Raw genomic sequence first — 27,674 nt, 5'->3', positions numbered from 1 at the left:
CCAGCCTCTAAATGATCAATTTGAATTTAGAATTTTGACGTTGCCTCTATAATACGTTTAATATAATTCTTGAGAAATAAAATAAATTCGTTGAAAAAAGTATTAACTTTTTTGTTTGAACATTTTAAATAAAAACTTTCCTTCAAACTGCGTTACACACTCCGGTCAGCAGACGGCGATGTGGGTGTTTCAGGCAGGTCCTTCCCCGGGTGTCAGGCGCTTGTCGACCGGGACGCTTCTTCAACAACAAGCTATTCGGTCGTCACTAGTTACCACAGTCACAAAGACATAATGATGGCTAAACCCCGCCCATTTCTACATCCTCTCTTCTTATTAAAAATCAGATAAAAAACTAAAAAACTAATCTTAACCACATTACTAACCTTATGCCTAACCCTAACCTTTAAATTATGACCAAAAATTAAATAAAAATTGCTATTTGTTTTTTTAACTAAGCCAATTCTGACTTTGTGGCTGTCGTAACTAGTGACAACCCAGCCACGTTCTTTTATAGTTCAATGAAAAATGGTCAGCTTCCTCGGTAGCTTGCTAGCCGAAATATTAACGCGCTTTAATGAATATTAGCCACTGTGTTTTGAACACAGTTCTGTCGTTTAGCTAGTTATATAATTTCATTGCATATTTACGTTGTTATTGTTATTAGTTAGCTAACGTAGCTGGCTGGTTAAGTTAGCATTAGCCTAGCTAGCTAGCTGTTAGCTAACATCCCCGACCATGAGTTCACCAAGCTACTCGCCTCCTGTTGAAGAAGAGGCGGTCTGCTGGACGGAGAAAGAGGGTCTGTGGCTGAACGTGGTCGTGAAAGAGGAGAAGGAAGAAGAGGATGTCACAGTAACAAAAGCAGAGGATGAGGCTGTTACAGTGAAAGAGGAAGAGGAGGATACTGTTTTTGGAGTGAAGGAGACGGGAGAGATAACTGTCACATTGGAAGAGGAAGAGACAGGAGAACAGATTAACACCAGTAAGTATTGTCTTAAAAACATAAACACACTCTGCAGTTGTTGAATTAAAGGGCAAGCTAACAGAGTCACACTCCCACTATCAAAATGGTCCTATATTTTGTTGTTGTTGTTACAATCAGGTCCAAGTCTTACTCTCCTGTACCCTAATTCTTTTTCTTCTTCGTGTGACTTTTCGTCAGACTAGACTCTGTATTGCATATTGCTGCCTTTTGCAGGTCAGAGTGCAGTTTTGCATATTTTGGTCTCCCCCCAAAAAAGGGGAATGGGGGAAAAATGTAAATTGCACCACCATCTAACCCTGCAGCTATACACTATCCCCCAAAACCCACCAGCCCATCTAACCCTGCAGCTATACACTATCCCCCAAAACCCACCAGCCCATCCCACTACTTTAACCCTAAAGGGTCCTACACCATCCCACTACTTTAACCCTAAAGGATCCTACACCATCCCACTACTTTAACCCTAAAGGGTCCTACACCATCCCACTACTTTAACCCTAAAGGGTCCTACACCATCCCACTACTTTAACCCTAAAGGGTCCTACACCATCCCACTACTTTAACCCTAAAGGGTCCTACACCATCCCATCCCACTACTTTAACCCTAAAGGGTCCTACACCATCCCACTACTTTAACCCTAAAGGATCCTACACCATCCCACTACTTTAACCCTAAAGGGTCCTACACCATCCCACTACTTTAACCCTAAAGGGTCCTACACCATCCCACTACTTTAACCCTAAAGGGTCCTACACCATCCCACTACTTTAACCCTAAAGGATCCTACACCATCCCACTACTTTAACCCTAAAGGGTCCTACACCATCCCACTACTTTAACCCTAAAGGGTCCTACACCATCCCACTACTTTAACCCTAAAGGATCCTACACCATCCCACTACTTTAACCCTAAAGGATCCTACACCATCCCACTACTTTAACCCTAAAGGGTCCTACACCATCCCACTACTTTAACTCTAAAGGGTCCTACACCATCCCACTACTTTAACCCTAAAGGGTCCTACACCATCCCACTACTTTAACCCTAAAGGGTCCTACACCATCCCACTACTTTAACCCTAAAGGGTCCTACACCATCCCACTACTTTAACCCTAAAGGATCCTACACCATCCCACTACTTTAACCCTAAAGGGTCCTACACCATCCCACTACTTTAACCCTAAAGGGTCCTACACCATCCCACTACTTTAACCCTAAAGGGTCCTACACCATCCCACTACTTTAACCCTAAAGGGTCCTACACCATCCCACTACTTTAACCCTAAAGGGTCCTACACCATCCCACTACTTTAACCCTAAAGGGTCCTACACCATCCCACTACTTTAACCCTAAAGGGTCCTACACCATCCCACTACTTTAACCCTAAAGGGTCCTACACCATCCCACTACTTTAACCCTAAAGGATCCTACACCATCCCACTACTTTAACCCTAAAGGGTCCTACACCATCCCACTACTTTAACCCTAAAGGGTCCTACACCCTCCCACTACTTTAACCCTAAAGGGTCCTACACCATCCCACTACTTTAACCCTAAAGGGTCCTACACCATCCCACTACTTTAACCCTAAAGGGTCCTACACCATCCCACTACTTTAACCCTAAAGGGTCCTATCCCATCCCACTACTTTAACCCTAAAGGGTCCTACACCATCCCACTACTTTAACCCTAAAGGGTCCTACACCATCCCACTACTTTAACCCTAAAGGATCCTACACCATCCCACTACTTTAACCCTAAAGGGTCCTACACCATCCCACTACTTTAACCCTAAAGGATCCTACACCATCCCACTACTTTAACCCTAAAGGGTCCTACACCATCCCACTACTTTAACCCTAAAGGATCCCACTACTTTAACCCTAAAGGATCCTACACCATCCCACTACTTTAACCCTAAAGGGTCCTACACCATCCCACTACTTTAACCCTAAAGGGTCCTACACCATCCCACTACTTTAACCCTAAAGGGTCCTACACCATCCCACTACTTTAACCCTAAAGGGTCCTACACCATCCCACTACTTTAACCCTAAAGGGTCCTACACCATCCCACTACTTTAACCCTAAAGGATCCTACACCATCCCACTACTTTAACCCTAAAGGGTCCTACACCATCCCACTACTTTAACCCTAAAGGGTCCTACACCATCCCACTACTTTAACCCTAAAGGGTCCTACACATCCCACTACTTTAACCCTAAAGGGTCCTACACCATCCCACTACTTTAACCCTAAAGGATCCTACACCATCCCACTACTTTAACCCTAAAGGGTCCTACACCATCCCATCCCACTACTTTAACCCTAAAGGGTCCTACACCATCCCACTACTTTAACCCTAAAGGATCCTACACCATCCCACTACTTTAACCCTAAAGGATCCTACACCATCCCACTACTTTAACCCTAAATGATCCTACACCATCCCACTACTTTAACCCTAAAGGGTCCTACACCATCCCACTACTTTAACCCTAAAGGGTCCTACACCATCCCACTACTTTAACCCTAAAGGGTCCTACACCATCCCACTACTTTAACCCTAAAGGGCCCTACACCATCCCACTACTTTAACCCTAAAGGATCCTACACCATCCCACATTTAACCCTAAAGGGTCCTACACCATCCCACATTTAACCCTAAAGGGTCCTACACCATCCCACTACTTTAACCCTAAAGGGTCCTACACCATCCCACTACATTGTATCAGCGGTCCATCCCAAGGCTGGTGCTAGTCAACTGGAAACATTGTATCAACGGTCCATCCCAAGGCTGGTGCTAGTCAACTGGAAACATTGTATTAACGGTCCAGCCCAAGGCCGGTGCTAGTCAACTGGAAACATTGTATCAACGGTCCATCCCAAGGCTGGTGCTAGTCAACTGGAAACATTGTATTAACGGTCCACCCCAAGGCTGGTGCTAGTCAACTGGAAACATTGTATTAACGGTCCAGCCCAAGGCCGGTGCTAGTCAACTGGAAACATTGTATCAACGGTCCAGCCCAAGGCTGGTGCTAGTCAACTGGAAACATTGTGTCAACGGTCCAGCCCAAGGCTGGTGCTAGTCAACTGGAAACATTGTGTCAACGGTCCAGCCCAAGGCTGGTGCTAGTCAACTGGAAACATTGTGTTAACGGTCCAGCCCAAGGACGGTGCTAGTCAACTGGAAACATTGTATCAACGGTCCACCCCAAGGCCGGTGCTAGTCAACTGGAAACATTGTATTAACGGTCCAGCCCAAGGCTGGTGCTAGTCAACTGGAAACATTGTATTAACGGTCCAGCCCAAGGCTGGTGCTAGTCAACTGGAAACATTGTGTCAACGGTCCAGCCCAAGGCCGGTGCTAGTCAACTGGAAACATTGTATTAACGGTCCAGCCCAAGGCTGGTGCTAGTCCAGGAGCTACTGCTTGATGCGCTGGACCTCTTATAGAATATCAACAGTATGGTGGAGCTCCTGTTCCTCTTATAGAATATCAGATCAACAGTATAGTGGAGCTCCTGTCCCTCTTATAGAATATCAGATCAACAGTATAGTGGAGCTCCTGTCCCTCTTATATCAGATCAACAGTATAGTGGAGCTCCTGTTCCTCTTATAGAATATCAACAGTATAGTGGAGCTCCTGTTCCTCTCATATCAGATCAACAGTATAGTGGAGCTCCTGTTCCTCTTATAGAATATCAACAGTATAGTGGAGCTCCTGTTCCTCTTATATCAGATCAACAGTATAGTGGAGCTCCTGTTCCTCTTATAGAATATCAACAGTATAGTGGAGCTCCTGTTCCTCTCATATCAGATCAACAGTATAGTGGAGCTCCTGTTCCTCTTATAGAATATCAGATCAACAGTATAGTGGAGTTCCTGGTCCTCTTATATCAGATCAACAGTATAGTGGAGCTACTGTTCCTCTTATATCAGATCAACAGTATAGTGGAGGTCCTGTTCCTCTTATAGAATATCAGATCAACAGTATAATGGAGCTCCTGTTCCTCTTATAGAATATCAGATCAACAGTATAGTGGAGCTCCTGGTCCTCTTATATCAGATCAACAGTATAGTGGAGCTCCTGTACCTCTTATATCAGATCAACAGTCTAGTGGAGCTCCTGTTCCTCTTATATCAGATCAACAGTCTAGTGGAGCTCCTGTTCCTCTTATATCAGATCAACAGTATAGTGGAGCTCCTGTTCCTCTTATATCAGATCAACAGTATAGTGGAGCTCCTGTTCCTCTTATATCAGATCAACAGTATAGTGGAGCTCCTGTACCTCTTATATCAGATCAACAGTATAGTGGAGCTCCTGTTCCTCTTATATCAGATCAACAGTATAGTGGAGCTCCTGTTCCTCTTATATCGGATCAACAGTATAGTGGAGCTCCTGTTCCTCTTATATCAGATCAACAGTATAGTGGAGCTCCTGTTCCTCTTATATCGGATCAACAGTATAGTGGAGCTCCTGTTCCTCTTATAGAATGTCAACATTATAGTGGAGCTCCTGTTCCTCTTATAGAATATCAACATTATAGTGGAGCTCCTGTTCCTCTTATATCGGATCAACAGTATAGTGGAGCTCCTGTTCCTCTTATATCAGATCAACAGTATAGTGGAGCTCCTGTTCCTCTTATATCGGATCAACAGTATAGTGGAGCTCCTGTTCCTCTTATAGAATATCAACATTATAGTGGAGCTCCTGTTCCTCTCATATCAGATCAACAGTATAGTGGAGCTCCTGTTCCTCTTATATCAGATCAACAGTATAGTGGAGCTCCTGTACCTCTTATAGAATATCAACAGTATAGTGGAGCTCCTGTTCCTCTTATATCAGATCAACAGTATAGTGGAGCTCCTGTTCCTCTTATATCGGATCAACAGTATAGTGGAGCTCCTGTTCCTCTTATAGAATATCAACATTATAGTGGAGCTCCTGTTCCTCTCATATCAGATCAACAGTATAGTGGAGCTCCTGTTCCTCTTATATCAGATCAACAGTATAGTGGAGCTCCTGTACCTCTTATAGAATATCAACAGTATAGTGGAGCTCCTGTTCCTCTTATATCAGATCAACAGTATAGTGGAGCTCCTGTTCCTCATATCAGATCAACAGTATAGTGGAGCTCCTGTTCCTCTTATAGAATATCAACAGTATAGTGGAGCTCCTGTTCCTCTTATATCAGATCAACAGTATAGTGGAGCTCCTGTTCCTCTTATAGAATATCAACAGTATAGTGGAGCTCCTGTTCCTCTCATATCAGATCAACAGTATAGTGCAGCTCCTGTTCCTCTTATAGAATATCAACAGTATAGTGGAGCTCCTGTTCCTCTTATATCAGATCAACAGTATAGTGGAGCTCCTGTTCCTCTCATATCAGATCAACAGTATAGTGCAGCTCCTGTTCCTCTTATAGAATATCAACAGTATAGTGGAGCTCCTGTTCCTCTTATATCAGATCAACAGTATAGTGGAGCTCCTGTTCCTCTTATAGAATATCAACAGTATAGTGGAGCTCCTGTTCCTCTTATAGAATATCAGATCAACAGTATAATGGAGCTCCTGTTCCTCTTATAGAATATCAGATCAACAGTATAGTGGAGCTCCTGTTCCTCTTATATCGGATCAACAGTATAGTGGAGCTCCTGGTCCTCTTATATCGGATCAACAGTATAGTGGAGCTCCTGTTCCTCTTATATCAGATCAACAGTATAGTGGAGCTCCTGTTCCTCTTATATCGGATCAACAGTATAGTGGAGCTCCTGTTCCTCTTATATCAGATCAACAGTATAGTGGAGCTCCTGTTCCTCTTATATCAGATCAACAGTATAGTGGAGCTCCTGTTCCTCTTATATCAGATCAACAGTATAGTGGAGCTCCTGTTCCTCTTATAGAATATCAGCAGTATAGTGGAGCTCCTGTTCCTCTTATATCAGATCAACAGTATAGTGGAGCTCCTGTTCCTCTTATAGAATATCAACAGTATAGTGGAGCTCCTGTTCCTCTCATATCAGATCAACAGTATAGTGGAGCTCCTGTTCCTCATATCAGATCAACAGTATAGTGGAGCTCCTGTTCCTCTTATAGAATGTCAACAGTATAGTGGAGCTCCTGTTCCTCTTATATCAGATCAACAGTATAGTGGAGCTCCTGTTCCTCTTATATCAGATCAACAGTATAGTGGAGCTCCTGTTCCTCTTATAGAATATCAACAGTATAGTGGAGCTCCTGTTCCTCTTATAGAATGTCAACAGTATAGTGGAGCTCCTGTTCCTCTTATATCAGATCAACAGTATAGTGGAGCTCCTGTTCCTCTTATATCAGATCAACAGTATAGTGGAGCTCCTGTTCCTCTTATAGAATATCAACAGTATAGTGGAGCTCCTGTTCCTCTTATATCAGATCAACAGTATAGTGGAGCTCCTGTTCCTCTTATATCAGATCAACAGTATAGTGGAGCTCCTGTTCCTCTTATATCAGATCAACAGTATAGTGGAGCTCCTGTTCCTCTTATAGAATATCAACAGTATAGTGGAGCTCCTGTTCCTCTTATATCAGATCAACAGTATAGTGGAGCTCCTGTTCCTCTTATATCAGATCAACAGTATAGTGGAGCTCCTGTCCCTCTTATATCAGATCAACAGTATAGTGGAGCTCCTGTACCTCTTATATCAGATTAACAGTATAGTGGAGCTCCTGTACCTCTTATATCAGATTAACAGTATAGTGGAGCACCTAATACACTGCTCAAAAAATAATGGGAACACTTAAACAACACAATGTAACTCCAAGTCAATCACACTTCTGTGAAATCAAACTGTCCACTTAGGAAGCAACACTGATTGACAATAAATTTCACATGCTGTCGTGCAAATGGAATAGACAAAAGGTGGAAATTATAGGCAATTAGCAAGACACCCCCAATAAAGGAGTGGTTCTGCAGGTGGTGACCACAGACCACTTCTCAGTTCCTATGCTTCCTGGCTGATGTTTTGGTCACTTTTGAATGCTGGCGGTGCTTTCACTCTAGTGGTAGCATGAGACGGAGTCTACAACCCACACAAGTGGCTCAGGTAGTGCAGCTCATCCAGGATGGCACATCAATGCGAGCTGTGGCAAGAAGGTTTGCTGTGTCTGTCAGCATAGTGTCCAGAGCATGGAAGCGCTACCAGGAGACAGGCCAGTACATCAGGAGACGTGGAGGAGGCCGTAGGAGGGCAACAACCCAGCAGCAGGACCGCTACCTCCGCCTTTGTGCAAGGAGGTGCACTGCCAGCGCCCTGCAAAATGACCTCCAGCAGGCCACAAATGTGCATGTGTCAGCATATGGTCTCACAAGGGGTCTGAGGATCTCATCTCGGTACCTAATGGCAGTCAGGCTACCTCTGGCGAGCACATGGAGGGCTGTGCAGCCCCACAAAGAAATGCCACCCCACACCATGACTGACCCACCGCCAAACCGGTCATGCTGGAGGATGTTGCAGGCAGCAGAACGTTCTCCACGGCGTCTCCAGACTCTGTCACGTCTGTCACATGTGCTCAGTGTGAACCTGCTTTCATCTGTGAAGAGCACAGGGCGCCAGTGGCGAATTTGCCAATCTTGGTGTTCTTTGGCAAATGCCAAACGTCCTGCACGATGTTGGGCTGTAAGCACAACCCCCACCTGTGGACGTCGGGCCCTCATACCACCCTCATGGAGTCTGTTTCTGACCGTTTGAGCAGACACATGCACATTTTAGTTTCCGGATTCGACCATATTAATGACCTAAGGCTTGTATTTCTGTGTGTTATTATATTATAATTAAGTCTATGATTTGATAGAGCGATGGTAGGCAGCAGCAGGCTCGTAAGCATTCATTCAAACAGCACTTTCCTGCGTTTTGCCAGCAGCTCTGCTGTTTATGACTTCAAGCCTATCAACTCCTGAGATTAGACTGGTGTAACTGATGTGAAATGGCTAGCTAGTTAGCGGGATGTGCGCTAATAGCGTTTCAAACGTCACTCGCTCTGAGACTTGGAGTAGTTTTTCCCCTTGCTCTGCATGGGTAACGCTGCTTCGAGGGTGGCTGTTGTCGTCGTGTTCCTGGTTCAAGCCCAGGTGGGAGAGAGGAGAGGGATGGAAGCTATACTGTTACACTGGCAATACTAAAGTGCCTATAAGAACATCCATTAGTCAAAGGTATATGAAATACAAATGGTAGAGAGAGAAATAGTCCTATAATTCCTATAATAACTACAACCTAAAACTTCTTACCTGGGAATATTGAAGACTCATGTTGAAAGGAACCACCAGCTTTCATATATTCTCATGTTCTGAGCAAGGAACTTAAACGTTAGCTTTCTTACATGGCACATATTGCATTTTTACTTTCTTCTCCAACACTTTGTTTTTGCATTATTTATTTGAGGCTAAATTGATTATTTAAACCAAATTGAACATGTTTCATTATTTATTTGAGGCTAAATTGATTTTATTGATGTATTATATTAAGTTAAAATAAGTGTTCATTCAGTATTGTTGTAATTGTCATTATTACAAATATATATTTTTTAAATTGGCCGATTTAATCGGTATCGGCTTTTTTGGGTCCTCCAATAATCGGTATCGACATTGAAAAATCATAATCGGTCGACCTCTACTATATAGCCTAGAAACCTGGTTAAACTATCATTATGACATCATGGATGAATTCTAGACGGTTTCGATACATCCACAAAATAAATGCCTGAGAAATCTGTAATTTGTATTTAGATTTTCCATTTATTATAACAGTAATAGTTTATTTATTATAATAGTAAACATGGGTAGCTTGAATTCCCAGAGTTCCTCTGTCCAGTATCTGTGTTCTTTTGCCAATCTTAATTTATTTTATTTTATTGGCCAGTCTGAGATATTTGCAACTCTGCCTAGAAGGCCAGCATCCCGGAGTCGCCTCTTCACTGTTGACGTTGAGACTGGTGTTTTGACAAAGTTAAGGTACTGGAGTGGCCATCACAAAGCCCTGACCTCAATCCCATAGAAAGTTTGTGGGCAGAACTGAAAAAGTGTGTGCGAGCAAGGAGGCCTACAAACCTGACTCCGTTACACCAGCTCTGTCAGGAGGAATGGCCCAAAATTCACCCAACTTATTGTGGGAAGCTTGTGGAAGGCGACCTGAAACATTTGACCCAAGTTAAACCATTTAAAGGCAATGCTACCAAATACTAATTGAGTGTGTGTAAACATCTGACCCACTGGGAATGTGATGAAAGAAATAAAAGGTGAAATAAATCACTCTCTACTATTATTCTGACATTTCACATTCTTAAAATAAAGTGGTGATCCTACCTGACCTAAAACAGGGAATTTTTACTAGGATTAAATGTCAGGAATTGTGAAAAACTGAGTTTACATGCCTTAGCCAAATACATTTAAACATCCGACTTCAACTGTACATATATGGCATATTGTGTGGCAATTTTAGAAAGGGGCCTATAAGGTGACAGAGTCATCTGGCACACTGGGGTTCAGCAACTGTAATAACTTTCTAGCCTACACTCATCGATGTTAATTCTCATGTGATTAAAAAAATAAAAAATAAACAGTGCATTTCTGCTGTTGTGGTCCTTTAACCATCTGTCTGACTTTGTTGTTCACACAGGAGAGAGACGGGACTACCGTGGATCCTCTGGGGAACCTCAACAATCTCATGATGCTGACAAGGCAGAGAAGAAGAGTCTCTCCAGATCAAAACACCTCAAGAAACACCAGCGGAGACCCAAAACGAAAACTCACTGCTGCTCTGATTGTGGGAAGAGTTACTTAAGATCAGATTCACTGAAATTACACCTGAGAAGTCACACTGGAGAGAAACCTTTCTGCTGCTCTGACTGTGGGAAGAAATTTACCTCCTCGGCAGACCTTAAAAGACATCAGAGAATCCACACAGGAGAGAAACCTTTTAGCTGCTCTGACTGTGGAAAGAGTTTTGTTTCGTCAGGACATTTAAAATCTCACCAGAGAACACACAAAGTAGAGAAACCCTATAGCTGTACTCAATGTGGGAAGAGTTTTACTCACTCAAGCAGCTTGATAGTACACCAGAGAACACACACAGGAGAGAAACCTTATAACTGTGATCAATGTGGGAAGAGTTTTCTTTCATCTGGTCGTCTGACAATACACCAGAGAACACACACAGGAGAGAAACCTTACAGCTGTGATCAGTGTGGGAAGAGTTTTACTACATCTAGCCAGCTGACTTTGCACCAGAGAACACACACAGGACAGAATCCTTATAGCTGTACTCAATGTGGGAAGAGTTTTACTCAGTCAAACAGCCTGGTATCACATCAGAGAACACACACAGGAGAGAAACCGCATAGCTGTGATCAATGTGACAAGAGATACTCTGATAAAAGATCTCTGATTAAACATCAGAAAATACATACATGAAGGAGTTGTTTCATGATATCAATGAAATAATGTCACAATGTAAAATATTTTAACATTGTAGAAGGAGTATTTTTATTATGTCACAATGTAGAATGTTTTAACATTGTAGAAGGAGTATTTTAATGATGTCACAATGTAGAATGTTTTAACATTGTAGTAGGAGTATTTTAATGATGTCACAATGTAGAACCCTAATCGTTTGTCCCCTGTTCTATTGATTTCAACATGATATGGATATTAGCCTCAGGGGGAAAATCCAGGCTCTGAATTATATCTGAAGGATATTAGACTTTGGGCTTTCAGACTTTCAGGCTCAAAAAGTGAGTAACAAAAAAAAAAAAGAGTCTTTACACTTCCCATGTTGGTGACCCACTTGAATCAAAATGCAACACTTCAAAATGTAGCGAGCTGTTTGCTACAAATTGTCCACTAACCAGGGATGTACACATTATTCCCAGATTCCGTGTGGTTTTTGAGCTGTTAGTTTTAACAGGACGTGCAACCTCATCTCCCTCCTCTCGGCACAATTGATTTCAACATGATATCGATGAGTGATGACAAATAAGTGTTGCGTTCCTTTGTTTAGAGACCCCTACATTTAAATGCATCACTCCAAAATGTAGCTGACTGTCTTCTGCAGGTTGTCCTCTAACCAGTGAGGTTAAATATATCTCCCATTTCCATGTGTTTTTTTAGTTGTTAGTTCCACGCACGAAGAACCTGATGTAAATATCAATATAAGATATTTATTGCTACTTGTCAAAACAACAGTGTTTCTGGTTTATAAAGGAGCTTGTTTAAAAAGTAAAATTATTATTGTGGCACGTTTGTTTAAATTTTATGTTTTGGTTTTCAATTTATCAAACTGTTAATGCATATTGGTTATTGATTTGGACAAAATGTCATTAAAAAGATGCCAGAAGTCCAATATATGTTGAAAGTGAAAGTTGAGATGTCTTTAATTTCAACGTACTTGCAGCCTATACACAGTATAATAAATTGGTCTATAATCAATTGTATTAACAATCTGTAGTATTTCTTGACAACATTCAAATGCTAATTGTCTTTATTCCACTACTGAAGAAGCATGACTCAAATCACCTCATATTTCAAACATTCAGCCTGACAAAAGATACATGTTTTATTATTCCATGCCTCACCATTAAGTTAATTATTGCCAATACATATTAACAAAGGGGTGAACATTTGGTTTTGATATTTCATATTTACAATTATGTAACATTTAGTAATCATAGTTATTCATGCAACCAACTTGACATTTTTGGGTACATTTATATTGACATTGTTACCCTGCTTTTATATCCAACAACATGCCTATCTAGTGAACCCTGAAAAGAGAGAGAAGCTCCGCAGTGAGGTGGAAAGTTACTACGGATATCGCAGGAGTTTCCTCTTGAAATCAGACATGTCTGTGTTAAGGACAACTTGGTTGCTGATTATCAAGGGTGGGCAGTCAAATAGATTTGTGTTTTGCATTTAGCCAGTGAGTTACCATGGTCACAATTTCACAAACACGTTTTTCCCGTGTTGGAGATTAGTTTTATCTCTTATTCTTTTCTGTATTTTTTTTTAAACTGCATTGTTGGTTAGGGGCTCGTAAGTAAGAGTTCCAGTGTTGTATCCGGCACATGTGACTAATACTATTTGATTTTAGTTTTGTTTGGGCTCGTTCCAAGGGGACGAGAGTTCTAGGAGCTAGTGAGTTTTAGGAAGACGAGAGTTCTAGAAGTTCTAGGATTCTATAGAAAGAAAAAGCAGAAAAAAATTATACATTTGTATATTATTATTTAGAAATATGTGTTTTTTCTTGTTTTTAATTGTTGACAGCCAGTAGACACCATGTTTATATTGTAGAAGGTGAAGCATTGTAGATGATTATGTGAAATGGAAGTTGTAGAGATACTCTGAATGATTGGCTATGAAAAGCCAACTGACATTTACTCCTGAGGTGCTGACCTGTTGCACCTTCGACAACCACTGTGATTATTATTATTTGACCCTGCTGGTCATCTATGAACGTTTGAACATCTTGGCCATGTTCTGTTATAATCTCCACCCGGCACAGCCAGAAGAGGACTGGCCACCCCTCAGAGCCTGGTTCCTCTCTAAGTTTCTTCCTAGGTTCTGGTCTTTCTAGGGAGTTTTTCCTAGCCACCGTGCTTCTACACCTGCATTACTAGCTGTTTGGGGTTTTAGGCTGGGTGTCTGTACAGCACTCTGTGACATCAGCTGATGTGAGAAGGGCTTTATAAATACATTTGATTGATTGATTGATTGATTGTACAACTGAATGCATTCAACTGAAATGTGTCTTGGGAGCACTGATTGGTGTCACCTCGTTAGTCAGTATGTGTTACACCTGTGCTGGCTTGTCCATCTCGTTAGTGGGAAGGTGTTTCACCTGAGCTGGTGCAGGTTCTATTTAAGAGTGTCTGGCCCAGTGCTCCAGTTGTCTTGATAGATGTGGAAAGTAAACACCTTTAGTTGCTCCCCCTTTTTGGTTTACTTCCTGTCTTTAAGTTTGGTGTGAGTTTTTCTTTTGTTTTCCTCTTCTTGGGCAGATTTAGTGGGTCTCATGGTGGGTGTCTTTTAGGTCCCAGTTGTTGTTGCTAGTCAACTTTCAGTGGACACCCCCATAATGTCTTTCAGAACCCCTCCTAAAAAACAAGCTTATATTTTGGGTTGGGTTGGATATAGCATCATATTGTTTATATTTTAATCAATGGCATTTCCTTGCAATGTTCATTTGTCTTTCAGTTGTTATTCTTCTGTTTTTTATCCTCTTATGTTTGTTGTGTACTAAATATTTCATTTTTTTTCTTAGTTTTTTTCTGTGAAGCCATTGTGTTGCATCCATGTCTGACGTGTGCTGTATAAATAAAGCTTGATTTGAAAATATCAACAGACTCTTGGTCCATCTTAGTATGAAAATCAGTGTCAATCCCACTTTTCCAGCCTGCTGAAGGCCTGGTGGAGTGGTAAACACCACCCCCGGCTCTACCAGGGGCTTGAGGTGGTCTCCCACAGCTCTGATGGTGGAGTGGTAAACACCACCCCCGGCTCTACCAGGGGCTTGAGGTGGTCTCCCACAGCTCTGCTGGTGGAGTGGTAAACACCACCCCCGGCTCTACCAGGGGCTTGAGGTGGTCTCCCACAGCTCTGCTGGTGGAGTGGTAAACACCACCCCCGGCTCTACCAGGGGCTTGAGGTGGTCTCCCACAGCTCTGCTTATGTCATGTTCTGTGGCCTTGCTGTTCCATTTCTTGACTGCCCCTGCAACACAGAAAGAAACACATTTAGTCATATTATATAAAACTCTCAAAGTAATGGATAAGGAGCATCTATGGCCTCAGTTACACCTGGCACCTAAATGTGACTTCTGTCATGCAATCACTCCAAGCTGCATTAGGTTCAGATCTACCAGGACGGGCCTTGACATAGTCTGGATGCAGTCAGGCCACTGAATATGCATCAGCAATATAAAGAGATGGGGTGAATTAGTGGGGAAAAGTACATTCTACATAAATTACCTTCATAATATCAAAGAACAAATGTGTGTCTGAGGGGAAATTAACTTTCATACAGCCAAAAGGGGTGAGAAATTACACCAATATCAGTGGACAATTTGCACTGATGTAAATAAACATAGATGATGGAACATATTCCCTTTTGCTTACGTGATGAACCACTAAGGGGACATAAATATTTACCATCTAAACCATGTGTGACCTCTCACCTCTCTGGCTGTAGAAGTGTTCTTCCTAACCAGTCCCTCAACAGCTCTCTGACTGAGCTCCACCCTCACTGGGTCTTCAGAGGAGAGGAAGGCTGAGGAGGGATGAAAGGATGAATGGATCAGTCAGTCAATAAAGTGTAGAGCTGCTGTCTGACAAAATAACTATTTTAGTAGTTCATTAAAGTAAATAAGGAATTATGACTGCTGAATACCAACTATCAATCACTTAGATCATGTATTTTCAGGTAGAGATACATCCTTGGGACGTCCCTAGCTCATTGAAGTTGACATTTAAAATGGTTAAAGTTAGGGTTTAGGGTAGGGATGTCCCAAGGATCCCAGGTAGCATTGACCATTGTGCCTTCTTCTGTCTCTTTTATATAGCAGGTGATGGGTTCTGACTTCTGTACTTTTAAATATTAAATATCCTTATTATGTGAAATTGAATGAAACAATAATGTATGTGATGCTAATATGATGTACAATATTCCATGATGTTTCTATATGATAACAATAGAGTAATATATTTAATTTGCCATATACTATTTTTTAACAGCTTCACTAATACATTTTTATTTACTTAATTATTATGATTCAACGTCAGTTCACATCTCACCTCATACTGTATTGGAGCAGCAGCAGCTGACTGCCCAGTTCAACATCAGTTTACCAGTCTCACCTCATACTGTATTGGAGCAGCAGCAGCTGACTGCCCGGTTCAACGTCAGTTCACCGTCTCACCTCATACTGTATTGGAGCAGCAGCAGCTGACTGCCCAGTTCAACATCAGTTCACCGTCTCACCTCATACTGTATTGGAGCAGCAGCAGCTGACTGCCCGGTTCAACATCAGTTCACCGTCTCACCTCATACTGTATTGGAGCAGCAGCAGCTGACTGCCCAGTTCAACGTCAGTTCACCGTCTCACCTCATACTGTATTGGAGCAGCAGCAGCTGACTTGATCGTTGATGCTAATCAGCGTGTTTTGAATCTGAGAGTAAATAGAGCTAACTACAACTCTAAAAATGAAGGGTTCAACTGGAGTTGTTCTCAGATCCCCTAAGAACCGTAGGGTTCTTGGTCAATGAAAAACAGCCCCAAAAGGTTCTTCAAAGAACTTGTTAGAAGGTGGGTTCATCGAGGAACCTCCGTTGTTGCTGGACTTCTTCTGGGAACTTCGCAATTACAACTGAAAACGATGGTGACAAGTTTGGATGCGACAACAGTTAAAATGGTTAAGTAGGGTTGATGTTTGGCTCTGAATATGTCTCGAAAACATTTATATATAATAATATAACATACTAATGATGAATAACGAAGACAATGATGGTTTTCTGTGAATAGCTTCCATAACGTTACTATAGCTAATTACCGTAAATATTAGAAAGCCGGGTTTGACCGTCGGCGGTGTATGAGCTACAGTACAGTACCGTTATCTAGCTAGCTAACGTTATGTCCTAACTAGGCACAACTAGGTTTGGATTATTTCCCTCAACTATATTCTTTCCCATATATTGTACATCAGGTCTTCCTCTTTATGTGATGGGGTGTGATGTAGTTCATGGAGATGGAGGTGTGTTCTAGTGGGTCTGGGCAGGTGTGATGTAGTTAATGGAGATGGAGGTGTGTGCTAGTGGGTCTGGGCAGGTGTGATGTAGTTAATGGAGATGGAGGTGTGTTCTAGTGGGTCTGGGCAGGTGTGATGTAGTTAATGGAGATGGAGGTGTGTTCTAGTGGGTCTGGGCAGGTGTGATTTAGTTAATGGAGATGGAGGTGTGTTCTAGTGGGTCTGGGCAGGTGTGATGTAGTTAATGGAGATGGAGGTGTGTTCTAGTGGGTCTGGGCAGGTGTGATGTAGTTAATGGAGATGGAGGTGTGTTCTAGTGGGTCTGGGCAGGTGTGATGTAGTTAATGGAGATGGAGGTGTGTTCTAGTGGGTCTGGGCAGGTGTGATGTAGTTAATGGAGATGGAGGTGTGTTCTAGTGGGTCTGGGCAGGTGTGATGTAGTTAATGGAGATGGAGGTGTGTTCCAGTGGGTCTGGGCAGGTGTGATGTAGTTAATGGAGATGGAGGTGTGTTCTAGTGGGTCTGGACAGGTGTGATGTAGTTAATGTTTCTATGATGTTGTTTGTATGTGAATGTTTTGTATTGTTTATAAAATATCAAATAAAATATTAAAACATTTCCAATGCAAAGTAACACCTCACAGTTCTATTTTTGGAGTTATTACATTAAACCAATCAGAATTCAGAAGAATGCCAAAGTCAGGTGTGAAGTAATATGGAGGACCAACCTATTCCCTATGATGTAAACTACAACAGAAATATCTTAAAAAGTATAACTTTAAATTAAACCAATAATTTGCACTCATGACTTGAGTGATTAAAGTAAACCACAATTTTGTAAATACATAATGCCATCTAACCAAATATCAAAGAATGTTAGCTATATGCAGTTAGCAAGCCAGGTAACATTAGCTATATGCAGTTATCTTAGCCAGCCAGCTAACGTTAGCTATATGCAGTTATCTTAGCCAGCCAGCTAACGTTAGCTATATGCAGTTATCTTAGCCAGCCAGCTAACGTTAGCTATATGCAGTTATCTTAGCCAGCCAGCTAACATTAGCTATATGCAGTTATCTTAGCCAGCCAGCTAACGTTAGCTATATGCAGTTATCTAAGCCAGCCAGCTAACGTTAGCTATATGCAGTTATCTTAGCCAACCAGCTAACGTTAGCTATTTAGCCAACTAGCTATTAGCCTAACCAGCGTAGCCAACCAGCACGGTTATGGTCAGCGAGACCAACTACCGGAGAAAAAGTTACAAAAGTCCCGTAGTCTAGTTCACAGAAAACATGCTGAAAAGTAGTGATGGGGAAATAACGCTTCCTGAAGCATTGATGCTTTCGAGCCAATTGTATAAAAAATTGGTTCATTACTCAAGGCTTTGAGCAACACAGAATTTAGAACAGCCACATTTTTATAGATGAAGTCACACGCCGTAGCAGCGTAGCCATTATGTCATTTATATTAAACCACTGGCCGTGTTCGAGAGCATCAAATACATGCTGCATTGTGGGTAAGCGGTGACTGGCTGACAGATTTATAAATAATAATGAGTAGTTATTTATGATGCAAGGTGATTTGTAAATTAGTCAATCAGCAGTCGGCAGCCACCTGCACTGTCGGCTGCAATGTCGAACGAGCCCTCCTGTTTCATGAAGGGATGTCACTAATTACTGCCCCTATATATACAATGCAGTCAGATATTATTCAGACCCCTTCACCTTTTCCACATTTTGTTACGTTACAGCCTTATCCTAAAATGGATTAAATCATTTTCCCCCCTCATCATTCTACACACAATACCCAATAATGACATCACAATACCCCATAATGACATCACAATACCCCATGATGACAAAGCAAAAACAGGTAAATAAATGAAGAAAATTGATTTTCTTTCATAAACAAGTGACCCCAAACTTTTGAATGGTAGTGTACATCTACATGATGTATTGTTACACCATGTAGGAGCAGTATAGACCTAGTCTGTTCATTATATACATCTACATGATGTATTGTTACACCATGTAGGAGCAGTATAGACCTAGTCTGTTCATTATATACATCTACATGATGTATTGTTACACCATGTAGGAGCAGTATAGCCCTAGTCTGTTCATTATATACATCTACGTGATGTATTGTTACACAATGTAGGAGCAGTATAGACCTATTCAGTTCATTATATACATCTACGTGATGTATTGTTACACCATGTAGGAGCAGTATAGACCTAGTCTGTTCATTATATACATCTACATGATGTATTGTTACACCATGTAGGAGCAGTATAGACCTAGTCTGTTCATTATATACATCTACATGATGTATTGTTACAACATGTAGGAGCAGTATGGGCCTAGTCTGTTCATTATATGCATCTACATGATGTATTGTTACACCATGTAGGAGCAGTATAGACCTAGTCTGTTCATTATATACATCTACATGATGTATTGTTACACCATGTAGCAGCAGTATAGACCTAGTCTGTTCATTATATACATCTACATGATGTATTGTTACACCATGTAGGAGCAGGATAGACCTAGTCTGTTCATTATATACATCTACATGATGTATTGTTACACCATGTAGGAGCAGTATAGACCTAGTCTGTTCATTATATACATCTACATGATGTATTGTTACACCATGTAGGAGCAGTATAGACCTAGTCTGTTCATTATATACATCTACATGATGTATTGTTACACCATGTAGGAGCAGTATAGACCTAGTCTGTTCATTATATACATCTATATGATGTATTGTTACACCATGTAGGAGCAGTATGGACCTACAGTAGCTTGCTAAATATTTAGATTTAGTTTGACTTAATGAAACTGCCTTAAATGTGCAGTAGTAAACATTTTTTATTCGCACCAATCAATCAACACATTCCTGTCTTTGTATGTCTCAATATAATGGTATTATTTAATTACATCCATTTACAATAATCTTTGTCTGAAAATAAAATATGATCCTCAACTGCGTTTCCCACTCCAGTCAGCAGACGGCGATGTGCGTCTTTCAGGCGATGCTGCCAGCGTGACGTATAATCTAGTGGACGGTTCTTCATAAACAGCTCGTCAACCACCTCGGTAGCTTGCTAGCCAACATAGCCGAAAGATTCAAGCTATTTATACGCTTTCGGTGTATATTACCTACTGTGTTTTCGACACACTTAGGTCGTATCTACTTGTTAACCTATTTAATTTAATATTACGTTATTTTGTATTAGTCAGCTATAGTAGCTGGCTGGTTAAGTTAGCACTAGCCTAGTCGCCAATGATAGCTAGCTAGCTATTATCCCCGACCATGAGCTCACTAAATACCCCCCCTCCTGCTAAAGAAGAGGTGGTCTGCTTGACGGAGAAAGAAGGTCTGTGGCTGAACGTTGTCGTGAAACAGGAAAAGGAAGAAGAGGATGTGACAGTAAAACAAGAAGTAGAGGATGAGGCAGTTACAGTGAAAGAAGAAGAGAAAGACGCATTCAGAGTGAAAGAGGAAGAGGATGTTACAGTGAAAGAAGAGGAAGAGAAAGAGGAGGAGGCAGTTTTTGGAGTGAAGAAGGAGAAAGAGGGAGAGATAACGGTCATATTGACAGAGGAGTCAGGAGATCTGATTACCACCAGTAAGTACTGTCTTAACAACGGGCACTAACTCTAAAGGTTTTGAATGAATGTGTGGTTTTTAAGCAGCATGCTACTGAAATTCTATACTTGAAAATGTTGTTCTGTACTATAGGAATTTATGTGATAATATAATGTTAAAGCTACATTTTAAAATTGGTGGTTAAAGCCCTGAATGCTGATTGGCTGACAGCCGTGGTATATCAGGCCGTATACCATGGGTATGACAAAACATGTATTTTTACTGCTCTAATTACGTTGGTAACCAGTTTATAATTGCAATAATCCACCCCAGGGGTTTGTGATCTATGGCCAATATACCACGGCTAAGGGCTGTATCCAGGCACTCTGCATTGCGTCGTGCATAAGGACAGTCTTTAACCATGCTATATTGGCCATATACCACACTTCCTCGGGTCTTATTGCTTAACTGTACCATGTGTATACCATCAGAGTCCCCCCACCACAAAATCACAACTTAATTGTCCCACAGAATGGCAAACAACCATCTCTGTTCAGCCTATAAACATGACATTATCTATTATTATAGAGCTCTACTCAGCCTATAAACATGACATTCCCTGAGAAATTAGATTTGGAGCTCTACATCATTTGCTTTTAAATCTCACCGTCACCAAGTTTATTTTTAATGATGTAATGTTGTGAAGACTGACGTCAGGTTATTGAGGGATCTAGTCTAGATTAAACCTCATAGGAAGACAATTTTATTTAATGCAGGTTTCATTCAGGTCTGTCTGTTTAACTAAATCATCTGTTTGTCTTTTGGCAGGAGAGAGACCAAACTCTGACAGCAGGAAGAGTTCCTCAGAGGAAACAGACCCAGAGACGCCTAACCAACACCACTGCTCCCACTGTGGAAAGAGTTTTAGGTGGTCAGGGAGCCTGAAAATGCATGAGAGAACACATACAGGAGAAATGCCGTATCACTGTTCCCACTGTGGAAGGAGTTTTAGGTTGTCAAGGATTCTGAAAACGCATGAGAGAATACATACAGGAGAAAAGCCCTACCTCTGTTCTCACTGTGGAAGGAGTTTTAGGTGGTCAAGGTATCTGAAAATGCATGAGAGAACACACACAGGAGAAACGGCGTATCACTGTTCTCACTGTGGAAAGAGTTTTAGGTTGTCAAGGAGTCTGAAAACGCATGAGAGAATACACACAGGAGAAAAGCCGTATCACTGTTCTCACTGTGGAAAGAGTTTTAGGTTGTCAAGGAGTCTGAAAACGCATGAGAGAACACACACAGGAGAAACGCCGTATCACTGTTCTCACTGTGGAAAGAGTTTTGGGTTGTCAAGGTATCTGAAAATGCATGAGAGAATACACACAGGAGAAAAGCCGTATCACTGTTCTCACTGTGGAAAGGGTTTTAGGTTGTCAGGGAGTCTGAAAACGCATGAGAGAATACACACAGGAGAAACGCTGTATCACTGTTCTCACTGTGGAAAGAGTTTTAGGTGGTCACGGAGTCTGAAAACGCATGAGAGAATACATACAGGAGAAATGCCCTACCACTGTTCCCACTGTGGAAAGAGTTTTAGGTGGTCAGGGAGTCTGAAAACGCATGAGAGAATACACACAGGAGAAACGCCGTATCACTGTTCTCACTGTGGAAAGAGTTTTAGGTGGTCACGGAGTCTGAAAACGCATGAGAGAATACATACAGGAGAAATGCCCTACCACTGTTCCCACTGTGGAAAGAGTTTTAGGTGGTCAGGGACTCTGAAAAAGCATGAGAGAACACACACAGGAGAGAAGCCTTTCCAACATACTAATACACAGGAGGAGACAACATACCACTGCTCTCATTGTGGAAAGACATTTTCCCAGTCAGAGGACCTGAAAACACATGAGAGAATAGAGAGGCTGTGTTCTGACTTATGTTTCTGACTGAGAATTTGTCCACGGCCAGGATTCACAGGACCAGGGTGTCCGCTATGGACACCTGGAAGAAATCAGCAGCGGACATTTCTGAAGGTTTATCCAACAGACCTGTACATCCATGAATAGATCTTTATAATGTGTAACTATTTCTGAAGGTTTATCCAACAGACCTGTACATCCATGAATGGATCTCTATAATGTGTAACTATTTCTGAAGGTTTATCCAACAGACCTGTACATCCATGAATGGATCTCTATAATGTGTAACTATTTCTGAAGGTTTATCCAACAGACCTGTACATCCAGGAATGGATCTATAATGTGTAACTATTTCTGAAGGTTTATCCAACAGACCTGTACATCCATGAATGGATCTCTATAATGTGTAACTATTTCTGAAGGTTTATCCAACAGACCTGTACATCCATGAATGGATCTCTATAATGTGTAACTATTTCTGAAGGTTTATCCAACAGACCTGTACATCCATGAATGGATCTATAATGTGTAACTATTTCTGCTGTATTGTGATGTATTGTTTAATAGATGTACTATGTTAGGTATATTTATCTGTGGTTTTATTTCAACAGATTTTACTGATGCTATTAGATTGTACTATGTTAGGTATATTTATCTGTGGTTTTATTTCAACAGATTTTACTGATGCTATTAGATTGTACTATGTTAGGTATATTTATCTGTGGTTTTATTTCAACAGATTTTACTGATGCTATCAGATTGCTGGGTGGGGGGAGTTTTATATATACAGAGACTTCAGAAAGTATTCACACCCCTTGACTGGTCCCACATGTTGTTGTGTTACATCCTGAATTTAAAATGTATTTTTATTTCACCTTTATTTAACCAGGTAGACTAGTTGAGAACAAGTTCTCATTTGCAATGACACATACAACAACACAGAGTTACACATGGAATAAACAAACATACAATCAATTATACAGTAGAAAAATCTATATACAGCATGTGCAAATAAGAGAGGTTAGGCAATAAATAGACCATGGTGGCGAAGTAATTACAATATAGCAATTAAACACTGGAATGGTAGGGAATGTGAATGTGAATAGCAGAAGATGAATGTGCAAGTAGAGATACTGGGGTTTAAATGGATTCAATACCCCATAATGTCAAAGTGGAATTATGTTTTTGGAAATGTTTACAAATGTAATTAAAAGCCTAAATAAGTTCAGGAGTAAAGATGTTGCTTAACAAGTCACATAATAAGTTGCAGGGACTCACTCTGTGTGCAATAATAGTGTTTAACATGATGTCTGAATGACTACCTCGTCTCTGTACCCCACACATCTGTAATGTCCCTCAGTCGAGCAGTGAATTTCAAACACAGATTCAACCACAAAGACCAGGGAGGTTTTCCAACGCCTCACAAAGAAGTGCATGTATTGGTAAATGGGTAAAAAAAAGCAGACATTGAATATCCCTTTGAGCATGGTGAAGATATTAATTACACTTTAGATGGTGTATCAATATACCCAGTCACTAATTCAGTTGCTGGAGAGGAAGGAAACCGCTCAGGGATTTCACCATGAGGCCAATGGTGACTTTAAAATAGTTAGTGTTTAATGGTTGTGATAGGAGAAAACTGAGGATGGATCAACAACATTGTAGTTACTCCACAATACTAACCTAAATGACAGAGTGAAAAGATGGAAGCCTGTATAGAATACAAATATTCCAAAACATGCATTCTGTTTGCAATGAGGCACTAAAGTAATAATGAAAAACAATGTGGGAAAGAAATTAACTTTATATCCTGAATACAAAAGCGTTATGTTTGGAGCAAATTCAACACATCACTGACTACATATTTTCAAGCATGGTGGTGGCTGCATCATGTAATGGGTATGCTTGTCATTGGCGTCACTAGAGGCGTAACTACAGTCTCTGATTCTAATTTAATGATCATCAGCTGCATCATTTTATGGTTCTAATCCAGGCAGTATCACTTCCAGGTTAAGCGAGGAGTGTGTCAAGATGTGCAGTGCGGCTTGGCAGGGTCGTGTTTCGGAGGACGCATGGCTCTCGACCTTCGCCTCTCCCCCGAGTCCGTAGAGGAGTTGCAATTGGATTTCATGACATTGGTGAAAAAAAATATATATAATACACTGGTATTGAAATTAGATTTTTAATCACCTGGAAGATGTGTCAAACCATGTAAACACCTGCAAGACTTCGGTTAGAAGTGAATCACCTGGCAGATGTGTCAAACCATGTAAACACCTGTCAAACCATGTAAACATCTGCAAGACTTTGGTTAGATTACACTTTTATGAAATAAATGAAAAATAAACTTTTGGTTCCTCAACTGCGTTACCCACTTCAATCAGCAGATGGCGATGTGCGTCTTTTAGGTTCAGGCGATACTGCCAGTGTGACGTATAATCTAGTGGACGGGACGCTCCTTCAACAACAACAGCTAGTCAGACACCTCGGTAGCTTTCGAGCAAACATAGCTACAACATTCACGCTCTTTACACTGTTTTGGTGTATATTAGGCGCTGTGTATTAAACACACTTCTGTTGTATGTACTTGTTGGCTGGTTAAGTTAGCATTAGCCTAGCTAGCTAACATCTCCAACCATGAGCTCACTAAACTACTCTCCTTCTGTTAAAAAAGAGGAGGTCTGCTGGACGGAGAAAGAATCTATGGGACTGAACATTGTCGTCAAAGAGGAGGAGGAAGAGGAAGAGGAGACTGTTACAATACAAAAACAAGTGGAGGATGAGGCTGTTACCGTGAAAGAAGAAGAGAAAGATGTTTCAGTTAAAGAAGAGGAGGAAGTTTTTGGATTGTAGCAGAAGGAAGAAGATCGGATTAACAGCAGTAAGTACAGTCTTAAACAGAACGTTAACAATGGATCAATGCATCCAATCTAGAGGCGAAAGAAACGCACGCCTGTTTAGGAGAGGTGCTGGCTAGCAGAGTAGAACACCTGTTGGAGAGGTGCTGGCTAGCTGAGTAGAACACCTGTTTAGGAGAGGTGCTGGCTAGCAGAGTAGAACACCTGTTTAGGAGAGGTGCTGGCTAGCAGAGTAGAAGAACACCTGTTTAGGAGAGGTGCTGGCTAGCAGAGTAGAACACCTGTTTAGGAGAGGTGCTGGCTAGCAGAGTAGAACACCTGTTTAGGAGAGGTGCTGGCTAGCAGAGTAGAACACCTGTTTAGGAGAGGTGCTGGCTAGCAGAGTAGAACACCTGTTTAGGAGAGGTGCTGGCTAGCAGAGTAGAACACCTGTTTAGGAGAGGTGCTGGCTAGCGGAGTAGAACACCTGTTTAGGAGAGGTGCTGGCTAGCAGAGTAGAATCAACCAAATGTATTTATATAGCCCTTCTTACATCAGCTGATATCTCAAAGTACTGTACAGAAACCCAGCCTAAAACCCCAAACAACAAGCAATGCAGGTGTAGAAGCACGGTGGCTAGGAAAAACTCTGTGGAAAGGCCAAAACCTAGGAAGAAACCTAGAGAGGAACCAGGCTATGAGGGGTGGCCAGTCCTCTTCTGGCTCTGCCGGGTGATTATAACAGAACATGGCCAAGATGTTCAAATGTTCATAAATTACCAGCATGGTCAAATAATAATAATCACAGTGGTTGTCGAGGGTGCAACAGGTCAGCACCTCAGGAGTAAATGTCAGTTGGCTTTTCATAGCCGATCATTGAGAGTATCTCTACCGCTCCTGCGGTCTCTAGAGAGTTGAAAACAGCAGGTTGCTGGGACAGGTAGCACGTCCTTGGTGAGACACCTGTTTAGGAGAGGTGCTGGCTAGCGGAGTAGGATCATTCGAGGAGCCTGCTAATACCTTAGCTTTTCTGAAGACGACAGAAAAAGCGTGCCTACCTCTCATAGTGCATCAAAATGATTTGAGCACGAGCACGCAGGGCAAAACTTAAGTACACACTCCCCTACTCCCAGGATGCAGACAGGGCATAACGTAAGTACACACTCCCCTACTCCCAGGATGCAGGCAGGGCAACACGTAAGTACACACTCCCCTACTCCCAGGATGCAGACAGGGCAAAACGTAAGTACACACTCCCCTACTCCCAGGATGCAGACAGGGCAAAACGTAAGTACACACTCCCCTACTCCCAGGATGCAGGCAGGGCAAAACGTAAGTACACACTCCCCTACTCACAGGATGCAGACTTGCATAATAACAAATCAACATGCCATATTAATATATGAACCTGGTGAAATTCACACAGTACTTTAACAACTGTTACATGAAAGCTACCTGTGTCCTGCGTAACTTCATGAGGATGGACACGAGGACCAGGAGGGGATCTGCAGCTCGCCGCCGTGTCCCAGAGGAGGAGTCTGCTGCTCTGCAGGATGTTTCAAGGATGGGGTCCAACAACGCAGCAAGAGAGGCAATCCGTGTGCAGGAGATCTTCACCTCCTCCTTCTTCGAAGAGGGTGCTGTTCCCTGGCAACACCATAGACTACACTATGCACAACCAAAGGCTCTTTTAAGAGCCATCCTCATTGCGAATAAGAGTATTCTTCCATTTACTTAGCTATGTCAATCACTGGAGCTAGATTCAAGTCCCAGTTTCTCTCCCTTTGATTTCTACTTCTCAGGTGAGGGTGCTGTTTAGGTAAGGGTGTGATGTCTGTGCAAACGCAAAACAGGCTATTTTAAATCACCCATATTGAAGAAATGTAGAAGCAATTAGACACCCTATAACCCACACCTACACACTCATGTATCAATCTGATTGATGGCTTGTGTTGTGCAGTAAGCAGGCTCAGGTGTATAACTGTGGCTCCTTCCACCTTCAAAGAATAGGGAAGAGGGCCAACCATGGAGAATAGTAAGACACTTCATTATTTCTATAACTACGCTATGTTGTTTGTCCTTGTGGGGCCGTTTACTTTTTCAGCATAAAGTACTCTGCAGCCACTTAGTGTGGTGTGGACACCAGGTGAGGCCACACACAGATTCCTGTTGACACTGTGACTTTAACTACCTTTCTCAATAACAGTCTCTCTCCTTCACTTCATCCCTCTCTCCCCTTCTCCCAAAATCCTCTAGGTTATATCAGCTGTGTCGGTGAACCCCTCCTGCATCTGAACTGGCTACATCGAGGGCACAGCATGATCAGAGGTGAGAGGTCACTTGGTCAGGTCAACAGGAAGAATTATTAAAGATATGCTTTACATTGAAATACAGACAGAGATGCAGTAGTCATCTATCTGTGGCTGTTCCACTGGAGGTCATAAGGTGAATGCACCAATTTGTAAGTCGCTCTGGATAAGAGCGTCTGCTAAATGACTTAAATGTAAATGTAGTCCCAGAGTTAATGATCCCAGGTCAGTTTTGCATTTCACCTCCTGA

The 27,674-nt window shown here is 41.8% G+C and overlaps 2 protein-coding genes and 1 long non-coding RNA gene across 3 annotated transcripts in view; all 3 read left to right on the top strand.

Annotated features, from left to right (window-relative positions):
• The first annotated feature begins 482 nt into the window (after nucleotides 1-482).
• On the top strand, nucleotides 483-12,456 carry LOC139549403 (zinc finger protein 664-like). Its single transcript, XM_071359885.1, has 2 exons — nucleotides 483-982; nucleotides 10,644-12,456. The coding sequence occupies exons 1-2, from the start codon at nucleotides 736-738 to the stop codon at nucleotides 11,435-11,437; spliced, it is 1,041 nt and encodes a 346-aa protein (XP_071215986.1). The 5' UTR covers nucleotides 483-735; the 3' UTR covers nucleotides 11,438-12,456.
• A 7,313-nt stretch (nucleotides 12,457-19,769) lies between these two features.
• LOC139548584 (zinc finger protein ZFP2-like) lies at nucleotides 19,770-23,503 on the top strand. Its single transcript, XM_071358350.1, has 2 exons — nucleotides 19,770-20,397; nucleotides 21,186-23,503. Exons 1-2 carry the CDS (start codon nucleotides 20,082-20,084, stop codon nucleotides 22,304-22,306), a joined length of 1,437 nt encoding a protein of 478 aa, XP_071214451.1. The 5' UTR covers nucleotides 19,770-20,081; the 3' UTR covers nucleotides 22,307-23,503.
• Nucleotides 23,504-24,732: 1,229 nt separating this feature from the next.
• LOC139550484 (uncharacterized) overlaps nucleotides 24,733-27,674 on the top strand; it is a 182,593-nt gene continuing 179,651 nt past the window's right edge. The window contains exons 1-2 of the long non-coding RNA XR_011670052.1: nucleotides 24,733-25,160; nucleotides 27,372-27,443. This is a non-coding gene — a long non-coding RNA (uncharacterized lncRNA). The remainder of the gene's footprint in view (nucleotides 25,161-27,371; nucleotides 27,444-27,674) is intronic.

This window comes from Salvelinus alpinus, chromosome 2 (assembly GCF_045679555.1).
Source record: "Salvelinus alpinus chromosome 2, SLU_Salpinus.1, whole genome shotgun sequence".
Classification (NCBI taxonomy): Eukaryota; Metazoa; Chordata; class Actinopteri; order Salmoniformes; family Salmonidae; genus Salvelinus; species Salvelinus alpinus.
The sequence above is the reverse complement of the archived record's forward strand: the minus strand, read 5'-3'. Positions and strand labels throughout refer to the sequence as shown.